Source organism: Dama dama, chromosome X (assembly GCF_033118175.1).
Source record: "Dama dama isolate Ldn47 chromosome X, ASM3311817v1, whole genome shotgun sequence".
Classification (NCBI taxonomy): Eukaryota; Metazoa; Chordata; class Mammalia; order Artiodactyla; family Cervidae; genus Dama; species Dama dama.
In genome coordinates this window covers 5980212-6006522 of record NC_083714.1, presented here as the reverse complement: position 1 = coordinate 6006522, position 26311 = coordinate 5980212, and the positions used below count along the sequence as shown (strand labels likewise).

Below are 26311 nucleotides of genomic sequence, written 5' to 3'. Positions count from 1 at the left end.
TCCCTTTCATTCCTTCTCGCACTGTGGGGATTGTGGGCAAACAGGTTTTTTCTCTTTGTAATGAGGTCTGCTTGTGCTTCAGCTAGTTGGCCCTAATCACATGGTGACATCCATATTTTAGCAACTGGGAGAAGGGGAGGGAAAGGAAATATCTGAAAAGTCTGAATCTAAGGAAGGAGAAGGAGAATTCGGTTTCATTGCTACACCAATGGCCTTGATCTTCCCTAGGAAGTTTTCTCAGCATAAGAAGGCAGATAAAGTGAGATATTAGGATCTGTGGCCTGGTTCCCCAAGGGAGAACAGGGGACAGAGACAAGCTTTGGGATAAGACCAAAATAACAATGTTCTTGACTTCATGCAATGGGCCTAGGTTTGAATCCTGACTCCACCATTCATTAGCTGTATGACCTTATACTCACTACTCTTCTGTCCATAGTATGACTGAACCATAGGAGGGCATTTGACTCACCTTCAGAAGATTTCCAGTAGGATACGCCGATAGCATGAAGACTAACAGGATGAGAAGCCATATTCTTAAGTGTAATGACCACAGTGTCATAAACCTCAGCCTGGATAGTTGGACCCAGCAGACCTGCAAGAATGACATATTCCCCCAAATGTCATTTGGAAGGTTGTTTAGCTGGTAAGTCATGTGTCTAACTCTTTTGTGACCCCATGGACTGTAGCCCGCCAGGCTCCTCTGTCCATGGGATTTCCCAGGCAAGAATACTGGAGTGGGTTGCCATTTCCTTCTCCAGGGTATCTTCCCGAACCAGGGATGGAACCCGCATCTGCTACATTGGCAGGCTGAGTCTTTACCATTGAGCCATCAGGGAAGCCCCATTCGGAAGGTAGCACTCCAGAAAATCTGTTATCACAAAAATGATGGTCAAAGTCACATGCCGGGAGCCATTAGGGGAGATCCCACCCATGACAAGGTCATGAGGAGAAGACCTAAAACGTAAGGCTGTTCAGGCTACAAGGGACCCTCCAGGTTGACCCCGGCCTCTACCCAACCCTGTATCCTCCCCCTCTCGCTGTTGTCCTTGTTCATCCTGTTGCAGATCTTTGCGTTGCCTGCCGAGAGCTCTCCTGCTCCTCTTTCACTAAATAAAGACCAACACAGAACCCTAATTAATAAATCTCCTGGACGATGGTTCCCTATGAAGGGGGCAGGAATGAAGGAAATGTTTCAAGTAAAAACCCTTTTGCTGGTACTCTGGCTTGTTTGGCAAATATATACTAATGCACACGACTGCTCACAACACCTTAATCATAAACAGCATAAAGAACCTGATCACAAAAGGCCCTGATAGGCACAGAGCCCTTCGGGGGGTGAGAAAGCCCTATTAGAGAACACAAAAAATATTATTCTAAAAGTGGTTATTGGATCAATGTTTGATTGCTGTTATTGTGCTGAGGTTGTGCAGTAAAAACTATTGTTAATATAGTTAAGGATTTAGAAAAATAAGAGTTTAGCCCTAGTGTGGAAACAATAAGATAATTGTTAATTTTAATTAAGAGTGCTAAAACAGAGGCTGCCTCACCAGAGCCACAGAGTCTTTGTGTGGTAAACTTTTTAGATAAATTTAGCTGAGAACTTTTGCAAAAAGGCTGACATTTGTGTTAACAGGATTGTATTTCTACTATGTTGCAACCTGCTGTACCATGAGACTGCAACTTTTCTATTTTCTGCTAAACTCAAGGCAAAATAGAACAGCAAAGAATAGACTATGGAAAACACTTTTGCCTTCACCTAGATCATAAAATGTTAATAGGCCCAAGGGCCAGAAGATAATGTACAAAGATTCACTATGAAAGAAGACTCTCATGAACAAAGAAGTATGCAGAAAACACCCTGGTTTCATGAAGGACAAAACTGATGTAATGTTAAACTAAACTTTGTATGCTTATCTTTCACCTCCCCTTAGAAATGTACTAACTTAGGGTATAAAAGCTACCGTGAAAAATAAAACGCAGCCAGACTCTGCTGCACACCCTGGTCTGATCTCTCTCTCTCTCTCTCACTTGCCGACACCGTTTATCCTGAGGGTTCCCCTGGATCCTGCTGGGGCTGGACCCTGGCAGTCACAGGAGAGAAGCAAGTCCTTCAGATTATTGATAAAAAGTAGTAGCCAAGTGAATGCATTAACTTCTATAACCAGTCTAGCCTTATGGTTGTTCTGAGGACAAATTTCTGGCAATGCATTCAATGCATTGATTCATTCAACTAATAATTGGTTTCCTACTACATTCTATAAACCACCCTAGGCACTAGGCATGAAGTAATTAAGAAGATAGGCCATAGAGATCAAATTATAGAGACATTAGTAAAAGTGAAAGTCACTCAGTCATGTCTGACTCCTCATGACCCCATGGACTGTATCCATGGAATTCTCCAGGCCAGAATACTGGAGTGGGTAACCTTTCCCTTCTCCAGGGGATCTTCCTGACCCAGGGATCAAACCCAGGTCTCCCACACTGCAGGCAGATTCTTTCCCAGCTGGTCCACAAGGGAAGCCCAAGAACACTGGAGTGGGTAGCCTAGCCCTCCGCGGTGGGATCTTCCTGACCCAGGAATTGAACTGGGGTCTCCTGCATTGCAGGTGGATCCTTTACCAACTGTGCCATTAGGGAAGCCATTAAGTACGTAAATAAACAAGGAAACTTTAGGTTGTTATAAATGCTGTAAATGATGGCATACTAGAAAATGATGAGGCAGGAAGCAGAGGATACTTTAAAGATAGCAAAATAACCTGTGGTTGAAGCACAGTGAATGAGATAGAAGATAGTAGAAAAGAAGGTTATAGAGGCAGGCAGGGAACATAACATGTAAGACTTTGGAGGTTACCGGAATTTAGAAGAAGAAATGGACTAGAGACTTGTTTTGGAGGAAGACATTCAAAATATTACTATTTTGAATGAATATTTATAATATTAATAAAAATATTCATAAAGAGAAGCATCAGTTAAATAGAGTTGGAAACCAGAAGGGGAACTCTCATGCCCTGTAACAATAGCAGAGCCCAAGGGGGAAAAATTCCTCATCTTTGTTGGCAAGGACTCAATCAATGAGCAGCGGTGGACTCTCTGTTTTCCCTAGCCCTTCCAAATTCCTTTTCCCCTCTGCGAACTGTGCTCTTCTCCCCTTGTTATTCGGGGACTTGTTTGCAACTTGCCATGGTTGCAGACACTAAATTGCCATCCTCTGCTGATCCTCAAGAAACCCTTCTTTTCTGGAGAGACATCTGGTAGTCTATTTTAGGTCAGCAAGTCAACAAGACTTGCTCATGAGTTGCATGTTGAAGATGGGGCGGGAGGGAAGCATGAGAGACATGGGAATCAGGCATGACTCCTGTGATTTTGATTTGTGCAACTGAGTGGTCATCAGGCCATGGCACAGAAAATTTGGAGGAAATTGATGACTTACAGACAGTCATACTAGGTATAAGTGAAAGTGAAAGTGAAGTCACTCAGTCGTGTCCGACTCTTTGCGACCCCATGGACTGTAGCCCACAGGCTCATCCGTCTATGGGATTTTCCAGGCAAGAATACTGGAATGGGTTGCCATTGCCTTCTCCAGGAGATCTTCCCAACCACAGATTGAACCCAGGTCTCCCGCATTGTAGGCAGATGCTTTTCTGCCTGAGCCACCAGGAAAGTCTTATACAAGGTATAGTTCAGTTCAGTTCAGTCGCTCAGTCGTGTCTGACTCTTTGCTACCCCATGAACTGCAGCACAAGGCCTACAAATGACTTTACTGAATGGACTGGAATTAGTGGGATGAAAATATGAAACAGGTTTCTTTTTCATAGTTTTTAATTGTATGTAGAATTTGCCTTTCTTGCATTTTGAGCAATCCCAATTTTTTTCCCCAAGTAACCTTCATATATTAACAGTATTATCATAGGTACTAAGAAGTCCAGTCTAGCCTCATAGCAAATTTTTGATGTCCCCTGCAATTCAGGGATTCCCTCCTCCTTCAGTTCAATTCTGAAATAGACTCAGAAATCAATAATGGGGGGAAAAAAAGATGTTTGGTTGGCAGGTTCACTGCTTTCTCACCTTCCTCCTCTTCAATCACCTTACTGCCTCTGGACTTTCTAAGGTTGGAGCTTAGGACAGGAGTGGAAAAAAGGCATAATTATAAGATCTTTCTTGGTCGTTCAGTGGTAATGTGGCTTTGGTACCCCCTGCGTGTGACACAGGCCAAAATTCTGTGTCTTTCTTTCTTAGAGAACTTATATGAGTTCTTTGGGAACTCTCTCCCATCTCAGTATGGTGACATCCTACTCCATTTCCCCCTGGCCTGTGATATGCCCTGTCCAGTTTTCACTTTATCTCTCCTCTCACTTTGTGCTTCTGAGAGTCCAATCACACAGATATTCTCTGCTGGGATCACCTAGCCCTGGCAAAAAGTCCTCTCAGACAGGGTCATCTTGAGACAATTTTTGTCCAATAATCTTCCCGGTCTCACACCTAACAGTGGCGGTGCAGTTAGCTTCCGCCGTATCCCACTCTCCTTCTGACGCCATCAGGGGAAACTCCGCAAGACTCTGGCCTTGAAAGTTTTTTCCATAAAAATCAGGCATGATAATATACATGCTGTTCTTTCGAAACATCCCACCCTCACCTTCTCCAATTAGCCTCCAACTAATAAAAAAATTAAAAAAAAAATCAGGCATGAGTCAGTATCTTCCAAGTGCCAAAAATTCTATCTCAAGTTTTCTAAACAGTTCTCCTGAAGCCTCCCTCGCTGTAGCTTGACATGGCGGGGAGGGGAGATCCTTCCTCTCCGTGGGGATATATACAAAATACCAAAAATGCTTTCATAGGAAATACTCAAATCTAAAGTTTTTCATAAGTTCCTAGCCTTCTTTTATAAAAGTTGAAGGTACATGATGGGCTAAAGGTTGCTGAACCAATTTGGAGCACTATCTGAACAAGTCTTGAATAGGTGGGCTGTTATCTTTCTTTAGAATTTGGGACTACTTGTCAGCTATAATTCTCAGCAATAATTCTAAGACAGGAAATCTTAACACCTTGTTACATACTTATTTGGGCTTCCCTGGTGGCCCAGCTGGTAAAGAATCTGCCTACAATGTGGGAGACCTGGGTTCGATCCCTGGTTTGGGACGATTTCCCTGGAGAAGGGAAAGGCTACCCACTCCAGTATTCTGGCCTGGAGAATCCCATGGACTGTATAATCCATGGGGTCGCCAAGAGTCAGACACGACTGAGCTACTTTCACTTTCACATGCTTAATTGACATCTAAGTGGAGGTTTCAAACAAGCAGTCTGAACTGAAAATATAAACTCGGGGGTTACTGGCATATATGATCTTTTAAAGCCATGAGAATGGATAAGAACAACCAGGAATTGAAAGCAGGGAGAAAAAAGAAAATGAACTTAAGTCCAGGATAAAGAGCACTTGTACATCTAGAGAATAAACACAGGAGGAGAGCCAGGCAAGAAGACTGAGACCATTTGGTCAGTGTATTTCCCCAAGAGGTGGTAATAAGGGAAGACTGACCAAGAAAATATTTTCTTTGGCAGCTGCCCTCTTAAAAAACTGCAGTCCAAGGCTGGGGAATCCTTGCAAAGAAACAAGATGCCCAATTTCACAAGAAAGAATCAATCTTGTTTACATTACCCATCCATGGTGGTCTGGGCTTGGCGATGTTGAAAAGTTGATCTGTGAACTCTACAAACACAGTCTTTCTGTACATGACTGAGGTGTTGAATGGAAAAGGTTTGGGCACTCTGGGAGGAAACCTGTGTGAAGAAGAGAAAAAGTCATTCATTTTGGTTGACCTTCTCTGAACCCGCTTGGAAAAATAGCTGGAGGTCATGCTTCCATCCCATTCTCCTCTACTGTGAACAATGCAGACTGGAAATGGTATCCGGATCCCTGATACAAACTGAATGTTTCTGTGCAGAACCCTCATGAATGGGATTAGTGCCCTTATAAAGGAGAGATATCTTACCTCTTGTAACCATGTAAGTTACAACGAAAAATGGCATCTCTGAACCAGCAAGAGGGCTGTCACCAGACACCAAATCAGCTGGCACTCTGATCTTGGATGTCTGGCCTCCAGAACTGTGAGAAATAAATGTCTATAGTTTATAAGCTACGTAGTCTATGGTATTTTGTTATAGAAGCCTGGATAGATCAGGACAGGCTGTCACTGGAATTCTCCAGGCCAGAACACTGGAGTGGGTAGCTGTTCCCTTCTCCAGGGGATCTTCCCAACCCAGGGATGGAACCCAGGTCTCCCACAATACAGGCAGATTCTTTACCAGCTGAGCCACCAGGGAAGCCCAAAATACTGGAGTGGGTAGCCTATTCCTTCTCCAGTGGATCTTCCTGACTCAGGAATCGAGCTGGGTCTCCTGCACTGCTGGCAGATTCTTTATCAGCTGAGCTACCAGGGAAGCCCAGACAATTCCTCAGTTCAGTTCAGTTCAGTTCAGTCATTCAGTCGTGTCTGACTTTTTGCGACCCCATGAATCGCAGCACGCCAGGCCTCCCTGTCCATCATGAACTCCCGGAGTTTACTCAAACTCATGTCCATCGAGTCGGTGATGCCATCCAGCCATCGCATCCTCTGTCACCCCCTTCTCTTCCTGCCCCCAATCCCTCCCAGCATCAGGGTCTTTCCAATGAGTCAACTCTTCGCATGAGGTGGCCAAAGTATTGGAGTTTCAGCTTCCGCATCAGTACTTCCAAAGAACACCCAGGACTCATGTCCTTTAGGATTGACTGGTTGGATCTCCTTGCAGTCCAAGGGACTCTCAAGAGTCTTCTCCAGCACCACAGTTCAAAAGCATCAGTTTTTTGGCACTCAGCTTTCTCCACAGTCCAACTCTAACATCCAGACACGACCACTGGAAAAACCATAGCTTTGACTAGACAGACCTTTGTTGGCAAACTAATGTCTCTGATTTTTAATATGCTGTCTAGGTTGGTCATAACTTTCCTTCCAAGGAGTAAGTGTCTTTTAATTTCATGGCTGCAATAATCATATGCAGTGATTTTGGAGCCCCCCAAAATACAGTCTGACATTGTTTCCACTGTTTCCCCATCTATTTCCCATGAAGTGATGCGGCCAGATGCCATGATCTTACCTTTCTGAATGTTGAGCTTTAAGCCAACTTTTCACTCTCCTCTTTCACTTTCATCAAGAGGCTTTTTAGTTCCTCTTCACTTTCTGCCATAAGGGTGGTGTTATCTGCATATCTGAGGTTATTGATATTTCTCCCGGCAACCTTGATTCCAGCTTGTGCTTCTTCCAGCCCAGCGTGTCTCATGATGTACTCTGCATATAAGTTAAATAAGCAGGGTGACAACATACAGCCTTGACATACTCCTTTTCCTATTTGGAACCAGTCTGTTGTTCCATGTCCAGTTCTAACTGTTGCCTCCTGACCTGCATACAGGTTTCTCAAGAGGCAGGTCAGGTGGTCTGGTATTCCCATCTCTTTCAGAATTTTCCACAGTTTAATGTGATCCACACAGTCAAAGGTTTTGGCATAGTCAATAAAGCAGAAATAGATGTTTTTTCCGGAACTCTCTTGCTTTTTCGATGATCTAGTGGATGTTGGCAATTTGATCTCTGGTTCCTCAGCCTTTTCTAAAACCAGCTTGAACATCTGGAAGTTCACGGTTCACGTATTGCTGAAGCCTGCCTTGGAGAATCTTCAGCATTACTTCACTAGCATCTGAGATGAGCACAATTGTGCAGTAGTTTGAGCATTCTTTGGGATTGCCTTTCTTTGGGATTGGAATGAAAACTGACCTTTTCCAGTCCTGTGGCAACTGCTGAGTTTTCCAAATTTGCTGGCATATTGAGTGCAGCACTTTCACAGCATTACCTTTCAGGATTTGAAATAGCTCAACTGGAATTCCATCACCTCCACTAGCTTTGTTTGTACTGATGCTTTCTAAGGCCTACTTGAATTCACATTCCAGGACGTCTGGCTCTAGGTGAGTGATCATACCATCGTGATTATCTGGGTCGTGAAGATCTTTTTTGTACAGTTCTTCTGTATATTCTTGCCATCTCTTCTTAATATCTTCTGATTCTGTTAGGTCCATACCATTTCTGTCCTTTATCAAACCTATCTTTGCATGAAATGTGCCCTTGGTATCTCTAATTTTCTTAAAGAGATCTGTAGTTTTTCCCATTCTGTTGTTTTCCTCTATTTCTTTGCATTGATCGCTGAGGAAGGCTTTCTTATCTCTCCTTGCTATTCTTTGGAACTCTGCATTCAAATGGGAATATCTTTCCTTTTCTCCTTTGCTTTTTGCTTCTCTTCTTTTCTCAGCTATTTGTAAGGCCTCCACAGACAACCGTTTTGCCTTTATGCATTTCTTTTCCATGGGGATCGTCTTGATTCCTGTCTCCTGTACAATGTCACGAACCTCCGTTCATCAGGCTCTCTGTCTATCAGATCTAGTCCCTTAAATCTATTTCTCACTTCCACTGTATAGTCATAAGGGATTTGATTTAGGTAATACCTGAATGGTCTAGTGGTTTTCCCTACTTTCTTCAATTTAAGTCTGAATTTAGCAATAAGGAGTTCATGATCTGAGCCACAGTCAGCTCCTGGTCTTGTTTTGGCTGACTGTATAGAGCTTCTCCACCTTTGGCTGCAAAGAATATAATCAATTTGAGTTTGGTATTGACCATCTGGTGATGTCCATGTGTAGAGTCTTCTCTTGTGTTATTGGAAGAGGGTGTTTGCTATGACCAGTGTATACTCTTGGCAAAACTCAATTAGCCTTTGCCCTACTTCATTCCATACTTCAAGGCCAAATTTGCCTGTTACTCCAGGTGTTTCTTGACTTCCTACTTTTGCATTCGAGTCCCCTATAATGAAAAGGACATCTTTTTTGGGTGTTAGTTCTAAAAGATCTTGTAGGTCTTCATCGAACCATTCAACTTCAGCTTGTTTAGTGTTACTGGTTGGGGCACAGGCTTAGATTACCGTGATATTGAATGGTTTGCCTTGGAAATGAACAGAGATCATTCTGTTGTTTTTGAGATTGCATCCAAGTACTGCATTTCAGACTCTTTTGTTGACCATGATGACTACTCCATTTCTTCTAAGGGATTCCTGCCCACAGTAGTATATATAATGGTCATCTGAGTTAAATTCACCCATTCCAGTCCATTTTAGTTTCCTGATTCCTAGAATGTCGACATTCACTCTTGCCACCTCCTGTTTGACCACTTCCAATTTGCCTTGATTCACGGACCTAACATTCCAGGTTCCTATGCAATATTGCTCTTTACAGCGTCCTAACACCCATCAAATCAAAGAGAAATCTTCCCTCATAGCTCAGTCAGTAAAGAATCTGCCTGTAATGCAGGAGACCCGGGTTCGATTCCTGGGTCAGGAAGATCCCCTGGAGAAGGAAATGGCAATCCACTTGAGTAATCTTGCCTGGAAAATCCCACGGACAGAGGACACTGGCAGGCTACAGTCCATGGGGTCGCAAGAGTTGGACGTGACTTATCGACTAAACCACCACCACCATCAAATCAAAACACTGTTTTCAAAAGTCATCTGACACATTAAGTGCCATACAATAAGAAAAAGCATAAAATCAATACTCATACACTACCAGCCAAAAAATCCTTTTCCAAAACAATAACTATAACATCCTTCCATTTTATCTCTAAAAAAAAGACTATAACTTTCATCTAAGTACCTTGAATTCAATTTTTTTCAGTATGTACCTAAAATTACCAGATACCGCCAATTATCCAATGAGGCACAGTGGTAAAGAATTCACCTACCAATGCAGGAGACACAAGAGACATGAGTTCGATTTCTGGGTTGGGAAGATCTCTTGGAGAAGGAAATGGCAACCCTCTCCAGTATTCTTGTCTGGAAAATTACATTGACAGAGGAACCTAGTGAGCTACAGTACACAGGGTCACAGAGTTGGACACTACTGAGCACACACACACACACACACACACACACACACACACACACACACCACATCCATTTACACATGGATCAGCTACTGAATCAGACATTTCATAATTATGTTAATGTTCCCCAAATATTATTCTTTGCCTCAATTATTAAAACTCTTTTAAGTTAAGGCTGATACCCAACTTTTTCCTCTCTCCTTATCTGACAAGTTAGGTTTGCATGTCCTGGGGCCCAGTCTAGTCTGAGTAATCAAAAGGACTAAGGTGAATCAGAGCAAAGAAAGCCCCAGGCAAGCTGGCAGGAAATACAAAATGGTTGTAGGTGAATATTTCTACCCACTGGTTTTCATGTGCTGATTTTTGTACCCCATGGAGTAGTTTTGCAGTTTTCTACATGCCATAGAAGGCCTCTCTTCCTGGTTTATGCTCTGGACACCTAATTCTTGTCTGTCATCATATTTTTACCAATTAGTATTCTTTCAACAAGCCAAGGATGTGTAGGCAAGAGGCATGGACATTTGAGTTATAAAGACTCATATGGAGAAAACAAGGCTCCTGCCCTGGCAGAAAGTTTTCATGTGGAGATCCTATTCTCCAAACCCCATTCAGTCAAAAAAGTTGAGCACTCACCCCCTGCAAATGTATATTCATTCACTTATAAATGGCATACTGCATGCCATTATACCATCACAGAACACATGCTAGAAACATGCAAAAAGAGAGGCTTTAAAGGTATATAAATAGATGTAGAGTGGATGTTGTTTCTTGTCTTATTGCCCCTCAGGGGTTTTTGCAAAGCAGGATATATGAGAGATGGAGAATGGTAAAAAGGACAACAATAAAGCTAAATTGCTAAAAAGAGCAGCAGCTTCTGATTGTGGGTATTGGTATACTTGGAGCGATAGCCACACTATACCTGGGATTACCATAAAGTGAAATAAATAACAAGGCATCTTGCATTTATTACTTACTTCTTTATCAACCTTATGCTGAAACAAAAATTCCAGCATTCCTTTAAGGAGTAGTTGCACCAGAGAATCATTTATTCTCATAAGAATTTTTTTTTTCTTAGAAGGGTTTTACTGGGAATACTGATGCAGAAAAGGCAAATGCAATCTAAAAGTGGTAAAAGTTGCTAAATTGGAAAATCACTGACCTACAGGGATTGTAAATTTTTTCCAATTTTTTGTTGCAGTAAAACACACAAAGCATAGTATTTACTATCTTAAACATTGTTTTTTTGTTTGTTTGTTTTTGTTTTTGTTTTTTTTTCAGGGTTGTTAAATGACATTTATGACTGCTCTACATTCCAGGAAGCAGCAGGGTGTGTTTATGGTACAGGCTCCAGGGACACCCACTGGGTTCAAAATTCTGCCTCCACCACCTAAGACGTGTGATCACAGGCAAGTTACTTAAATCTTGGAACCCCACTTCCTTGTGAGAAAGTAGGGATACCCCAGAGACGCTCTGCTGCCAAGTTGGGCCCACAGGCCAGTTATCTGTTCCAAGGAGTCTGTGCCTCGTCTTGTTGTTGGTCTGAAGTGTTAAAACTGATTCTTGGGAATGGCTGCGGCCCCACCCGGCAGCGGCGGGGAGGCGTGTTAAGTGGCTGTGCATGCTGCGCTCTCCCCCCACCAGCAGGTAGTCTCCCCCTCACGGGGGAGGGTCTGGAATTAGGTAGTTACAAAGCCCCATGTCACCACCTCCTAACTACATCCAATCTTTTCCAGCTAGGCTAGAAGATGGTCATCACGGGAGAAGCAACGCAGTGAACAGAAACTGAGGAGCAGCTTCTCTGCTCTTCTTAAGACTTCTCTCCTGCGCAGGGAGGTCCCGCAGGCACGGACAGAACCCTGCTCCAGCACATCTACTCCCCTTCGAAGAAGCCATCACCCACAAAGGAGGCAGCACAGGGAAGGGCTCAATGTTCAGTTTCCTTTAATGACCCCCATTCTCCCCGAAGGGCAGGTGCAGGCGGCTGGGCAATGGCAAGAGGTGTTCACTTGAAGATCTTGCCCTGATTGAAGGCTTTGCCCACATGCTGGAAGGCCCCTTCCCAGCAAAAGTATTCCCGAACCAGAGTCTGGGTCTCCTCGCTGCTGGGATCCAGTTTCCGCCATGTGTATGACTCATAGTCCACCTGCCAATCTGGACTCAGCGGAAAAGCAAGCTCCTGGCCTCGAAAGACCCAGATCCCAGAAATGGAGCTGCTATTGTTGGTTCCAAAGAGAATGACACTGGCAAAGGCATTCTTCCTCAGTTTGTCCAATCGCTGGAACATTCCAGTGATGAGGTTGCAGCTCATGAAGGTCTGGGTGAGCTCTTCAGGAAAGCAATACTCAGAGTACCACAGGGACCAGCCATCCTTATCAAAGTGATCCCAAAAGTACGGCAGCGCCACAGAGAGCGTATCCTCATTGGAGTACTTGCGCTTAAATTCATCCAACACAAAGGTACTCTTGGGCAGATGGGCAAAGGGATCCTTGGCCTTTGGCTCGGCAGCCAGCGCCTGCTCACATTCATCCAGCTCCTACTCAGGAGCAGGGGTGGCCGCCTTCTTCTCCTCTTTGCCCTCCTTCCGCTCCACCTGGGGCTTCGGCTTCTCTTCTCGAGAACCTTTCTCCTTCCGTGGGGTGTCCTTTTTAGGCTGGCTCTCTGCGAACTTTTTAGCATCAAACTGGGCCATTTTCTCACAGAGTTTCACCTCTCCCAAGACAGCCCGGAACTGGGGCTGGTTAATGCAGGTGAGGAACCAGCGGTTGGTGTTAGGGAAGGCCTGGCGGAAAGAAGGCTCCAGAACCTGTTTATAAAGCCACAACAGGGTACAGACAACTGTGATGTCAGCCAGCGTCACACATTCGCCCACCAGAAAAGTCCTCGTCTTCAAGTGAGCATCCAGCAGCCCCAGAATTCGCCTCACCTCCTCCTTTGCATTCTCTGTGGCCTGCTTGTTGTGGTGCGTGATGCCCAGGGTAGGGAACACCCAGGTGCTGGCTGGTGGCACTATGTCACTATCAGCAAAGCTCACCCACTGTACCACCTGCGCTGCTGCCTCGGGAGTACTTCCCCGCAGCTCCTCGTTGCTCACATAGTAGGCAATGGCGTTGCTCTCGAACACACAGAATCCATCGTCACCCTCAAAGGCTGGAACCTTGCCAGCAGGAAATTTACGGAGAAATTCGGGGGTGCGGTTGGTTTGGCCAAAATGGAAGTGGGGGGGGTGCGGAGAGTACGCGGACCTGAGCCCCGCTGTACTGAGCGGCAATGAGGGCCTTGAAGGCCCTCCAGTTTTCACGGTACGTGTACAGGGTCCCAGCCGCCATGGTGATTCCGCAGAGAAAGTATCTTAAACATTGTTAAGTGTACATTCCATTAGTACTAAGTATATTAATATCATTAAAGTAATGATAACCATCCCCACCATCCTTCTGCATAATTCTTCTTACCTTGCAAAACTGAAACTTTAACTCCTCAGTGCCCACTTCCTCCAGGTCCTGAAACCATTAGTCTACTTTCTGTCTCTATAAAGTTCACTAATGTAAGCGCCTCATGCAAGTGGAATGACACAGTATTTGTCTTTTTGTGACCAGTTGATTTCACTGAGCAGAAACTCTTCAGTGTTCAATTATTTTGCAGCAAGTGTAATAATTTTCTTCTTTTTCAAGGCTCAATACTATTCCATTTGATGTATATATCATATTTTATTTATGTATTCATTCACCGATGGATATTTGGGTTGCTTTCATGTTTTACTTATTGAGAATAATGCTACTATGAACATGGGTGTACAAACAGCTCAAGACTCTGTTTTCAATTATTTTGAGTCCATACTCAGAACTAGACTTGCCAAGTCATATGACAACATGAATGAAAGAGTGGGGAAGGGTGGCAAGAAAAGGGGTAGACGCAGACAGACACACCAGACAGCCACTCATGGAAGGATGCTCCGTGAGCCTGAGACGGGGTCGAGACCGAGGAGGAAGGATCAGCCAAGGAAGTGAGGTAGGTGCCTCTTTAGAAAACAGAAGGGTTTGGCTGAGCCTGAACATGGGGAGCGTGCATTTAACATTTTCCTTCCTCCACGTAAAGTCAAGATGGTTGGAAGCACAAGAGAAAGTGGCCAAGTGATGCAGAGGTGCAGAGGAAGACCTCCACAGCCTTGCGGGGGTTGAGCATCAAGATTGACTGCAAATGCTCCTCCCAAGTGTGCATGGACCTCTCTCAAGGGAGGTTGACCAAGGAGGCCAAGAGGGGGAAGGAAGACCTCACCTTGAACTTTGAATCAAGATGTTATTGAGAGGTGCCATCAGGGGAACCAGGAGACCATTCTTTTGGCCCTTTTCAAATGTGATCTAGTGAATTAAAAGATCAAGTGTCTCCCCGCCTCCCTCCCATCCCAGAGAGCCTTGCATCTCAGTCCATCCCGGGATTTCCAGAACGCCCCAGAAAGCACGTGCCCAGCGAGCAGCTTAGCCAGCCCCAAGGCCAGGACAGATGACTCTCTGTGCTGGCTGAGCACCGGAAGCCAGCATGCTGATAAGGAAGCCCTTCCAGTAAAAGCAGCTGATTCATGGAGTGGAAACCTGCATGGATTGTGGCCGAATGGGTGGATCCTCAACAGCCCAACTCATCTAGTCCTGCTACACGGTCGCTGGTACCTCACGTTACACTCACAGCCATGTCGGGGATCCCTGGCAACCAGTTGCTAAGGGGAGAAAAAACCCTGAGCTTTATTTCCAGATGGGTCAGCTTGCTGTGGGGCTTCCCAGGTGGCTCAGTGGTAAAGAACCTGCCCGCAAAGCAGGAGATCTGGGTTTGATCCCTGGGTCAGGAAGATGCCCTGGAGGAAGAAATGGCAACCCACACCAGGATTCTGGCCTGAAGAATCCCACGGACAGAGGAGCCTGGAGGGCTACAGTCCATGGAGTTGCAGAGTCAGACATGCCTGAAGTGACTGATCACACACACACACAGTTTGATATAAAGGTGCAAGCCAAAAATGGACTGATGCTGTATTACAGCCCCACTCAGGGTTGGACTTAACAGAGAGTGGAGAAGGAATATCCCCCAGTGGGCCACAGTTTGGATAAAGTTGTTGCTTCTTCAATTTGAATAGAAAGAGAAACAGCCCAATGTTCAAATATATTCAGACTGATGGACAGCAGCAAATAGCTTGACTGTCTGTTCAGGGGCCTAGAAGGAAAAGGAGTGGAAAGTCAGGGACACTAATGTCTGGGGCCAAAGCATATTAGTGAGTGGGTGCAAAATAAAAAGACCTGCATGTCCTATGTTCATGCCTTAGACAGTATCTATTGTGGAAGAAGCATAAAAGAATAACATAGACAACATGACTGACTGTTACCGTTAGCCATCCTTGACACGTGTCATCTCTGTGCTGTCAAGATGTGAGCTAAGTAGCTATGGAGAGAATTATTGAATGGACAGAAAAGCAAGGTTTCCCACTGACTAAGACTGCAGTCATGAATTAAAAAGACGCTTACTCCTTGGAAGAAAAGTTATGACCAACCTAGACAGCATATTAAAAAGCAGAGACATTACTTTGCCAAAAAAAGTCCATCTAGTCAAAGCTATGGTTTTTCCAGTACTCATGTATGGGTGTGATTGTTGGACTAGAAAGAAAGCTGAAAACCGAAGAATTGATGCTTTTGAACTGTAGTGTTGAACTGTAGTGTTGGAAAAGACCCTTGAGAGTCCCTTGGACTGCAAGGAGATCCAACCAGTCCATCCTAAAGGAAATCAGTTCTGAATATTCATTGGAAGAACTGATTTTGAAGCTGAAACTCCAATACTTTGGCCACCTGATGCAAATAGCTGACTTATTTGAAAAGACACTGAAGAGCTGACTCATTTGAAAAGACACTGATGCTGAGAAGATTGAAGGCAGAAGGAGAAGGGGACAACAGAGGATGAGATGGTTGGATGGCATCACTGACTCAATGGGACATGAGTTTGAGTAAACTCTGGGAGTTGGTGATGGACAGGGAGGCCTGGCGTGCTGTGGTTCATGGGGTCACAAAGAGTTGGACACGACTGAGCAACTGAAGTCAACTGAACTGCAGGCTCATTTAACTAGTGTCACCTCCAAAAATCCAACCCACCAGCAAGAGAACCACTGCTCAGTTCCCAGTTGGTCCATCATGCACACTAGTCAAATATTTGGTGGCAAAATGATTGCCTTAAATCCCTTCCATCCTAGAAGGGCTGGCGCTTCATTCTGGTGTGAAGAGACATGTGTTCCAGGGATATGTTAGCTTTCCTGCCTGCTGGGTCTGAGCTAGCACCGCTGCCTGAGGACTCACCGAGGGTTTGATTCACTGATGCAGGGTTCCATATGGCATCCTAACAGATTGGGACCAGTGTACAGCAAAGGACGTGCTGCAGTGAGCCCATGACCATGGCATTCATTGGCTTTATTGGATGCCATCCCATCCAGAAACTGCCAGACAGAGAAAGGAATAGGAGGACCTCTCTACCTAAAGCTCCACGAAGCTAGAGTGTCAGCCTCCAAGGTTCCGGATATGCATTGATTCAGAGATGCTTCTGGGGCCCCAGTGAGAACACAGGGATTTAGGAACCAAAGAACAACAGCAAACAAGTCTCTTTTCCCCTATGACCCACCCGGGGAGTCTATGCCACCCATCCCCGCCTGCAGCTCTGTCTGGGCTCAGCAATCCCAGAAGGTCCTTACAGCTAAAACACAGGGGTCTCACTGACTGAGAAGCTAGGGACGCCCCCTGGGGACCTGGGGCTACCTTACCCAAGGAGCAGCGCGCCAGAGGAGGAGCCCCCGGGGAACCGCCACGAAGAGGAGGCGGGTACCGCCCCCTGGGAGGTGGGCAGGACTGGGTCACACCCTCAGGCAGTCCCCCCAGCTGAGCGGCACAGTGCAGTGGCCCCTGGGACCTGGAGCAGTTGCCCCCCATTACACGTGAGGACATGGAGGGTGAGTGGGTGGGGGCCGTGATGGAGACGAGGTTGGGGGGTGGAATGGCCCGGAAAGTGCTCAAACCCAACCACCTGGGCCCTGGGTGCTGCTGGAGGGCCCCCCCACCCCCGCCTAGAGCTCAGTTCTCTTCTAGACGCTGATGCCCCGCCTACAGTGGCCTGGACGTCCCCTCCCCAAAGCAGCCCGGGGGCCTTTCCCAGGGAGGCCACACCCACCCCAGAGCAGACCACACCCTTTTCAGGAGCAGGCCACGCCCCCTCCCAGGATAGGGTTTGGGGTAAACAGTGGCTGACTTTATTTTTTTGGGCTCCAAATCACTGCAGATGGTGATTGCAGCCATGAAATTAAAAGACGCTTAATCCTTGGAAGGAAAGCTATGACCAACCTAGACAGTATATTAAAAAGCAGAGACATTACTTTGCCAACAAAGGTCCATCTAGTCAAGGCTGTGGTTTTTCCGGCAGTCATGTATGGATGTGAGAGTTGGACCATAAATAAAGCTGAGCACCGAAGAATTGATGCTTTTTGAACTGTGGTGTTGGAGAAGACTCTTGAGAGTCCCTTGGACTGCAAGGAGATCCAACCAGTCCATCCTAAAGGAGATGAGTCCTGGGTGTTCATTGAAAGGACTGATGTAGAAGCTGAAACTCCAAGACTTTGGCTGCCTGATGTGAAGAGCTGACTCATCTGAAAAGGCTCTGATGCTGGGAAAGATTGAGGGCAAGAGGAGAAGGGGATCACAGAGGATGAGATGGTTGGATGGCATCACCGACTCAATGGGATGAGTTTGGGTAAACTCCAGGAGTTGGTGATGGACAGGGAGGCCTGGCGTGCTGTGGTCCATGGGGTCGCAAAGAGTCAGACACGACTGAGTGACTGAACTGAATGGCTGATCAGTACGGAGACACAGGGGCCTGGCAGCCTTGGCCCAACCGGGACAATTCAGAAGGGTCATCTGAGCTCCAGAGCTCCGTGGAGGGCTGGCCTGTATGGCAGCCCAGTTTCTCCCATCTGCCCACTCCTGCTTTCTCTGGTATTGATCCCTAGACAACTCTAAATAACATTCCTGCAGGACAATCTGTATCTCACAGTCTGCTTCTAGGGAATCCAATCTGTGTCACTAATTCATATTTCAATGTGCTCTAATTTCATCCATCTCTGGAAATTTCCATGGCACTAGCTTTGTCATAGACCTACAGGGCTTTTAATTATTGAATCTTGAATTGATTTGTCCCATCTCCTGGCAATCTTGAGGCACAGTCATCAACTCCTCTCTAGAGTTTGTTCCCTTCCCCTCTGACTAGTCCATCTCCTTGGTTCTGCTGAGTGTGCCTTACCCAGTTTCTCCAAAGTTGCCAGTGGTTTCTAACAAGACTCAGATCTATGTCCAGAGATAGGTATTTTGCTACACACTAGCACAGTGCTTTCACTTTAATATTTCTGACTAAAATGAAAATCAAAGACATAAAAAGTGTTTACTAGATCAAGAGCTTGGAAGACCAGAGAAGGAACAGGATCATCTGTACACAGAAGCAATTTTTTTCTCTCTCTGAGGGAAAAGGGAAAAATCAAAAGCTAGATAAAAGAACAAGGTTGTGCAACAGAGAAAACAGAAGGCCTAGGCCCTAGTCAACTGGGACGTGATTTATGACTCCGATTCAGCATAATCTGCACAGTAAGTGACAAAATGTTCCCAGATTCACAGGTTTTACTCTTTCCTAACTTATGTGGGTTTTTGTTTGTGCATTTCCCTTGGGCTTTGATATATAAATCTTGCCAAATATATTTCGCAACAATGTCCTTGACCTGAACTGTTCTTTCACATTTTATCTAAAATCCATCGGAAAACCTATTATATTCCCTGACCTTTGCTTAGAAGAAGTTGAGCAGCTGCAGGAATAGATAATATAAAACTGAATTTCCCAGATGTTTATTTCAAGTCTTGGCAGAGGTTGTCAGGATATGTTCAGAGTCACCTTATCCTGTTAATCAGTATCAAAATAATCTGGACTATAAAATGGTATCATCAAAATAAAATTCTATCAACTTTTTCCTGGTAAATACATGTGACTGCCTATAAAACAAAAGAAATCTAGATATGAAATAAATCATTTTCTCCATTCAATTTTAAACACAGACTGTGATTCACTATACCTCAACCTGCATGCTAGATGAAAGCTATAATACAACCACAACATATTAAGTACAATTATCTCAACACTAATTTTCAAATAGTCCAATATTAACAGATAAATGGCCAATGGTTCATTTATATACCAGGCTACTGATCAACTGGGCCTCTACTTCAGGATCAGTCACACTGCATAACCACAGGCTTGGATCCCTTCCTTAAACCATACAAAAAAATTAACTCAAATAACTCAATATAAGAGCTAAACCTATAAAACTCTTAGAACAAAGCACTGGTATAAGTCTCTTGTGACTTTGGATTTGGTAATAGCTTTTTAGATATGATACCAAAAACACAAGCAACTAGCAGAAAAAAAAATAGATAAATTGGAATTCATCAAAATGAAAATCTTTGTGCTGGGAGAAAATTCTGAAAACAAATTGTGCTTGTATCCAGAATATATAAAGAATTCTCAAAACTCAACAATAATAAGACAACCCAATGTAAAAACGGGCGAAATATTTGCATCATCATCTTATTAAATGATATACAGGAATGGTCAATCACACATGTAAAGGTGCTCAGTGTCTTTAGTTATCAGAGAAATGTAAAATTAAACATACAGTAAGATATCAGCACATAATCATTAAAATAACTAAAATTAAATACTTCAGTTCAGTTGCTCAGTCGTGTCCGACTCTTTGCGACCCCATGAATCTCAGCATGCCAGGCCTCCCTGTCCATCACCAACTCCCGGAGTTTACCCAAACTCATGTCCATTGAGTCAGTTATGCCATCCAACCATCTTATCCTCTGTCTAGCAACATCACATACCTGGTATGTGTTGCAACTGGCACTTTCATGAATTGTTGATGAGAGTACAAAATGGTATAATCATTCCAGAAATCTGTTCGTAGTGTCTTATAAAGTTAAATGTGCATTTCCATATGATCCAGCAATTTCACTCATCGAATATGCAGCTAAGATAAATGAAAGTGGATGGCCACACAAACACTGGTACAGGAATGTTCACAGCAGGTTTATTTATATTAACCCCTGGAAACAAGTCAAAGGTTCACGTGGCAGGGAAAAGGTATACGTTGTGATATATTCCCTCAAAAGAGCAGTAATCAGCAATAAAAAGGACAGAACAACTTCATGTGACAGCCTGAGCAAATTTCCAAATCACGATGCCTAAGGTAAAAATCCAGACACTGAAGAGTGCACACTGTATGAATTTACTGATATAAAAGTCTTATAAAGTCAAAAGCAAATGTGTAATTCCAGAAAGGAGCTTGTTGCCTGGTGCCAGGTCAAGGTAGAGAGACTTACTAAAAGGTTGCAGGATGATTGATTGGGGTGGTGTTTATGTAACTAGTATGATTTGTCAAAACTCCTCAAACTTCACATTTAAAAATCTGTGTGTTTCACTATATGTAAATTATACCTGTGGTAGGGAAAATGTCCCTTATGACCTCTGCCCCTTGGTGTTATGCTCAGGAATATGTTCTGTTAACATGGTAGAAGAAACTTGACAGATGGAATTAAGGTTGTTACTCAGTTGATCTTGAGATGGGAACAGGATCTTGAAATGTCTGGGTGGGTCCAATGTAACCATGAGGATTCTTAAAAGTGGAAGAGGGAGACAGAGCAGAAGTTTTAACAGATGTCATGGAAATTGAAGTTAGATTTGAAGCATGAAAGAGACTTGATGTACACTTGTTAGCATGAAGATGGACGGCACTGCATGGAAACTGAAAGAAGGAACTAAATTCCAATTGAGCCTGGAAGTGGGTTTCCTCCTACTCCCCCAAGCTGGAGCCTCCAGTAAGGACCACAGCCCTGTAAACACCTTGATTTTGGCCTTGTATGATTCCAAGTTGAGTTCCTAGTTGAGCCCACCTGGATTTCTGACCCACTGAAACTGTGAGATAATAAGTAGATGTTATTGCAAACTGCTACGAACACAGCTAGTGGATGTGATGGAATTCCAGTTGAGCTATTTCAAATCCTAAAAGATGATGCTGTGAAAGTGCTGCACTCAATATGCAAGCAAATATAAAAACTCAGCAGTGGTCACAGGACTGGGAAAGATCAGTTTTCATTCCAATCCCAAAGAAGGGCAGTGCCAAAGAATGTTCAAACTACCGCACAATTGCACTCATTTCACATGGTAACATAGTAATGCTCAAAATTCTCAAAATGCTCAAGCCAGGTTTCAACAGTATGTGAACCAAGAATGTCCAGATGTTCAAGCTGAATTTAGAAAAGGCAGAGGAACCAGAAATCAAATAGCCAACATCTGTTGGATCATAGAAAAAGCAAGAGAATTCAAGAAAAACACCTACTTCTGCTTCATTGACTACACTAAAGCCTTTGACTGTGTGGATCACAACAAACAGTGGAGAATTCTTAAAGAGATGGGAATACCAAACCACCTTACCTACCTCCTGCAAAACCTGTATGCAGGTCAAGAAGCAACAGTTAGAACCAGACATGAAACAATGGACTGGTTCCAAATTGGGAAAGGAGTACATCAAGGCTGTATACTGTCACCCTGCTTATTTAACTGATATGCAGAGTACATCATGAGAAACGCTGGACTGGATGAAGCACAAGCTGGAATCAAGATTGCTGGGAGAAATATCAATAACCTCAGATATGCAGATGACACCACCCTAATGGCAGAAAGTGAAGAGGAACAAAAGAGGCTCTTGATGAAAGTGAAAGAGGAGAGTGAAAAAGCTGGCTTAAAACTCAACATTCAAAAACAAAGATCATGGCATCCTGTCCCATCATTCATGGCAAATAGATGGGGAAACAATGGAAACAGTGATGTACTGTATTTTCTTGGGCTCCAAGATCACTGCTGATGGTGACTGCTGCCACAAAATTAAAAGACACTTGCTCCTTGGAAGAAAAGCTATGACATACCTAGACAGCATATTAAAAAGCAGATATGTTGCTTTGCTGACAAAGGTCTGAATTGTCAAAGCTATGGTTTTTCCAGTAGTTATGTATGGATGTGACAGTTGGACTATAAAGAAGGCTGAGCACCAAAGAAATGATGCTTTTGAACTGTGGTGTTGGAGAAGACTCCTGAGAGTTCCTTGGACTGCAAGGAGATCCAACCAGTCCATCCTAAAGGAAAATAGGTCCTGACTATTCATTCGAAGGACTGATGCTGAAGCTGAAACTCCAATACTTTAGCCATCTGATGCAAAGAACTGACTCATTGGGAAAGACCCTGATGCTGGAAAAGATTGAAGGCAGGAGAAGAATGGGATGGCAGAAGATGAGTTGGTTGGATGGCATTACCAACTCAGTGGACATGAGCTTGAGTAAACTCCAGGAGTTGACGATGGACAGGGAGGCCTGGCGTGCTGCAGTCCATGGGGTTGCAACAAGTGGGACACGACTGAGCGACTGAACTGAACTGAACTGATATAATGATACAGGGTATAATGGCCAAAAAAGAAACTTGAATAATATGGAATTTTACATAGCCATTAAATTTTACGTAGTCATTAAATTGACTTGCACCGGATTCCATTTGGTGTTAATGAGTGACAAAAATGTATAGTATCCTATTTTTATAAAACAAACAATGACAAAGAAAATCTTTATTTGCATATATGTGAATACATGTGTGTTCATGAATCTATATTACCATACTAGGGTACCCAATTGGGGATAATCAAGAAGCAGGTTCAGGTAGAAGAAATGTAGGGAGCAAAGCAAACAGAACAAAAAAGATTGCAATGCTTGTATGACATGACCATATTTAATATTTACATTACCATCAAGTATGTACTGGGCTTAAAACTTTATAATACACATTTAAAGAAAACACCACAAAATTGTAAATAAATGCTCTCAGCATTTAACTCAATAAGCAAACAATTAGATCAACAAAATGGACCAACGGAAGTAATGAAGCAGAAATGAACCGATGAAAGTAAAAATGGAAATTCATAGACCCAAAAGATGCAGGTTGCTGACAAAAGCAATAAAATCCAGAAACGTCCTGAAAATATTACTTTTAAGAGAAGTAATGAGAACATACACAAGCTAAGAACATAAATATAACTACAGACACAAAAGAGGTTAACAATATCACACAACTACTAAGTAACTTGATTCCAATACTCTATAAAATCTAGGGATGATGGATTGCTTTCTAGGAAAATGTATATAAATGAACATTGACCGAAGAATAGGTAGAAAATCTGACTAAATCAATGGCCATAGATAATATTGGAAAGATTATTTAATCCTACTCTCCCCAAATGCTCCAGAACCCGGAAAAGATGAAAAGCTTCTGAATTCATGGTTAATTCTATCCTTACACCAAAACTGGGTAATACTGATGGGTCTTGTTGCTCTTCTCCCTGATAGAAGTTTTGTTCCATCTCTTATGCTACTTGCCTCTCTGCCCTCACTCTTTTCCACTCTCTAGTTTCCAGAGTGGCAGCATGTGACAAAGAGAAGCATGGACAAGATAGGGGAAAAAAAAATCAACAAATAGGTTAGATCTATGAAAAGGATTGGCACAGACTTGGAAATACTCTTTAGGGCTTCAGTAGCATCACAGCTACTGTAACCCATGTCTGTATCTTCCACCAGCCAGAGTCCCACACCCACCATCCTGCCCAGTGTCTCTAGAACCTGGGTTTACCTCGTGTTCACGTGCAGGTCACTGAGCAGTTCACTTCGCTTATAGTCCCAGGACAGTTCCACTGCGCCCAGGTAGTATCTTCTGATGGCACCGAAGCTGCATGGCCAGAGGCACAGAAAGAAGCAGGTGGAGAGCTCGATGTGCATGGCTCTGATGGCTGGAAAATGTTCGATTGGAGAAGCTAAAGATCAGTTCTCTAAGAATATCGTAGGCTTCCAGGAGGCAAAACAAACAAACAAACAAAAAAAAAAACAAAAACAAAAAAAAGAAAGGTAAATTTTCTATGATTTTGTGAAAAGTCCCAAAGTTTTCTGAAAGTCTTTAGGGGACTTGAGAGCAGCATGAGCGCTCAGCAGTGGCAGATAGGATTGCTTCCTTCTGGGCAGTGGGAAGCTGCCACAGGAAGAAGTGAGTAGGAAGAGGAAGGCTGAGCTCAAGCTTAACCCATTCACCTCTGAAAGCAGCAGGGGCCCGAGACTATTGCTTTGCTCAGAACCTTGGAGAAAAGGAAGAAGTGGGCCCAGGTGAAGAGGAGCACCGAGCTGTCTTCATATTCCCGGTGGCCTCCAACCCTCTTTCTTAACAGCAGGAAGAAGAGTCACTCAGGATGTCGAAGATTCTGGAATCCATGCATGAGCAAGAGCAACCCGTATGCTGAGAGTCACCCCTGCTTCTCCCCTTGCCCCTTGTGCAGACACCACTGAATGACCTTTAAAACCATAAAGCAGATCCAGTCACTTCTTTGCCCAGAACCCTCCACCAGCTTCTGACCTCATTCAGAGCAATAGCTTACATTTGGACCATGTCCTAGAGTCTTCCCTAAGGGATTCCCTGGTGGCTCAGATGGTAAAGCATCTGCCCACAATGTGGGAGACCCAGGTTTGATCCCTGGGTTGGGAAGATCCCCTGGAGAAGGCAATGGCCACCCACTCCAGTACTCTTGCTTAGAAAATTCCATGGATGGAGGAGCCTGGTGGGCTACAGTCCATGGGGTCTCAAAAGAGTCAGACATGACTGAGGGACTTCACTTTAGAGTCTTCCTGATGGTTTGCATGTCCTTTTCCCCTACCTCTAAGGTTTCATCTCAGTCCGGCTACTGGCCTTGTTCTAAAACACCAAGCACCTGAATCTTAGCACCTGCCATCTCCTCTACCTTTCCCCAGATCACCACATGGTTCCACTCTCCTGGCTCAAGTTTTGCCTTCTAATGAGCTCATATATGGACCAGCGCCTTGACACTGTAAGCTCTCTGCCTACATTGACACCATCAATATGTGGGCCATATTGATTGGCTTCATTTTCCTACAGAGCACTCAGAACTACCTAGCATCCATGTATTTATGTTTCTGGCACTGTTTCTACCTGATGCTTCTTAAGGTTGTTTACATTTGGCCAGAGTATAGGCTCTATTTCCTTACATCAAAATATAGCCATGCTGCACTCAAACAGAAACTGTATTCAGTTTAATGCATATTAGCAGGCGTGAGAACCTCCCTTAAGGGTCTCAAAGAACAGGAGCTAATAAGAATCTTTGTCAGGGTTTCTATAAGAAGTGTTATCATGCAGAGTCCAGTTGTACACGTATAAGAATTGACTGGGAGCAATTGGTAAGGTATTGTCAGGTTTGAAAACAATCAGGAAGAAACCCCCTTGGTTAAATATTTGCTGAGACCTTCTCTCTGCTAGACACAACTTTGCAGAGATAATAGCGGGCATGTAATATATTCCAGGAAGTCTTCTAAGTGCTTTCTAAGGCAACAAGCATTCTTGTCTTCATCATACAGGTCATGAAACTGAAGCAGGGAGAGGTTAGGCATCCTGGCCATGGTCACACAGTTTGTAAACTGTAGCATGAGAAAAAGATTTAATCTAGCTCCAGAAGTCATGCTCCTAACCCTTTTCCAATACGTCCATGCTTCAGAGATGAATAAAATCCATTTCATGCCTTATGGGAGTCATAGCACAGCAGCGTAGACATAAAAGTAGATACATAGTTACCATGAGGGTCAGTTGCCTAGTTGTGTCTGACTAGTTTGAGGCCCCATGGACTGTAGCCCGCCAGGCTCCTCGATCCATGGAATTCTCCTGGCAAGAATACTAGAGTGTGTAGCCACCTCTGCCAGAGGATCTTCCTGATCTAGGGATCGAACTCAGGTCTCCTGTGTCGCAGGCAGATTCTTTACAGTCTGAGCCACCAGGAAAGCCTCTAGTTACAAAAGAGCGTGATAACTACGGCAGTGACGCTGGCGACTCTTGGACATGAATTTGAGTAAGCTCCAGGAGTTGGTGATGGACAGGGAAGCCTGGCAAGCTGCAGTCCATGGGGTCACAAAGAGTCGGAGACGACTGAGCGACTGAACTGAACTCTGTCAAATGCTTTACACTTTATGTGATTTAATCCTCACAGTGAGACTGCAAAGTAAGTACAGGTGCACCATCTAAGGGGCAGAGTGGTGAAGTGGTTCGCCAAAGAGCACACAACGGCTCATTTGTCCTAATCAGACACAGTCTTACACAAACACCGGGTGCACAGCAGGGAAAACCATCAACTTAGAGACGCTAAGCAATACCTGTAAGACAGGGGT

The 26311-nt window shown here is 44.1% G+C and overlaps 1 protein-coding gene and 1 pseudogene across 2 annotated transcripts in view; both read right to left on the bottom strand.

Annotated features, from left to right (window-relative positions):
- F8 (coagulation factor VIII) overlaps positions 1-24064 on the bottom strand; it is a 143367-nt gene extending 119303 nt beyond the window's left edge. For both annotated transcript variants that reach the window (XM_061137962.1, XM_061137963.1), the window contains exons 1-3: positions 23727-24064; positions 5654-5775; positions 470-592 (exon numbers count right to left, since the gene is read on the bottom strand). In XM_061137962.1, the coding sequence (XP_060993945.1) occupies positions 470-592; positions 5654-5775; positions 23727-23872 (391 nt within the window). In that variant the 5' untranslated portion in view covers positions 23873-24064. The remainder of the gene's footprint in view (positions 1-469; positions 593-5653; positions 5776-23726) is intronic.
- Positions 11872-13278, bottom strand: LOC133051907 (elongation factor 1-gamma-like; annotated as a pseudogene).
- Positions 24065-26311: the final 2247 nt, after the last annotated feature.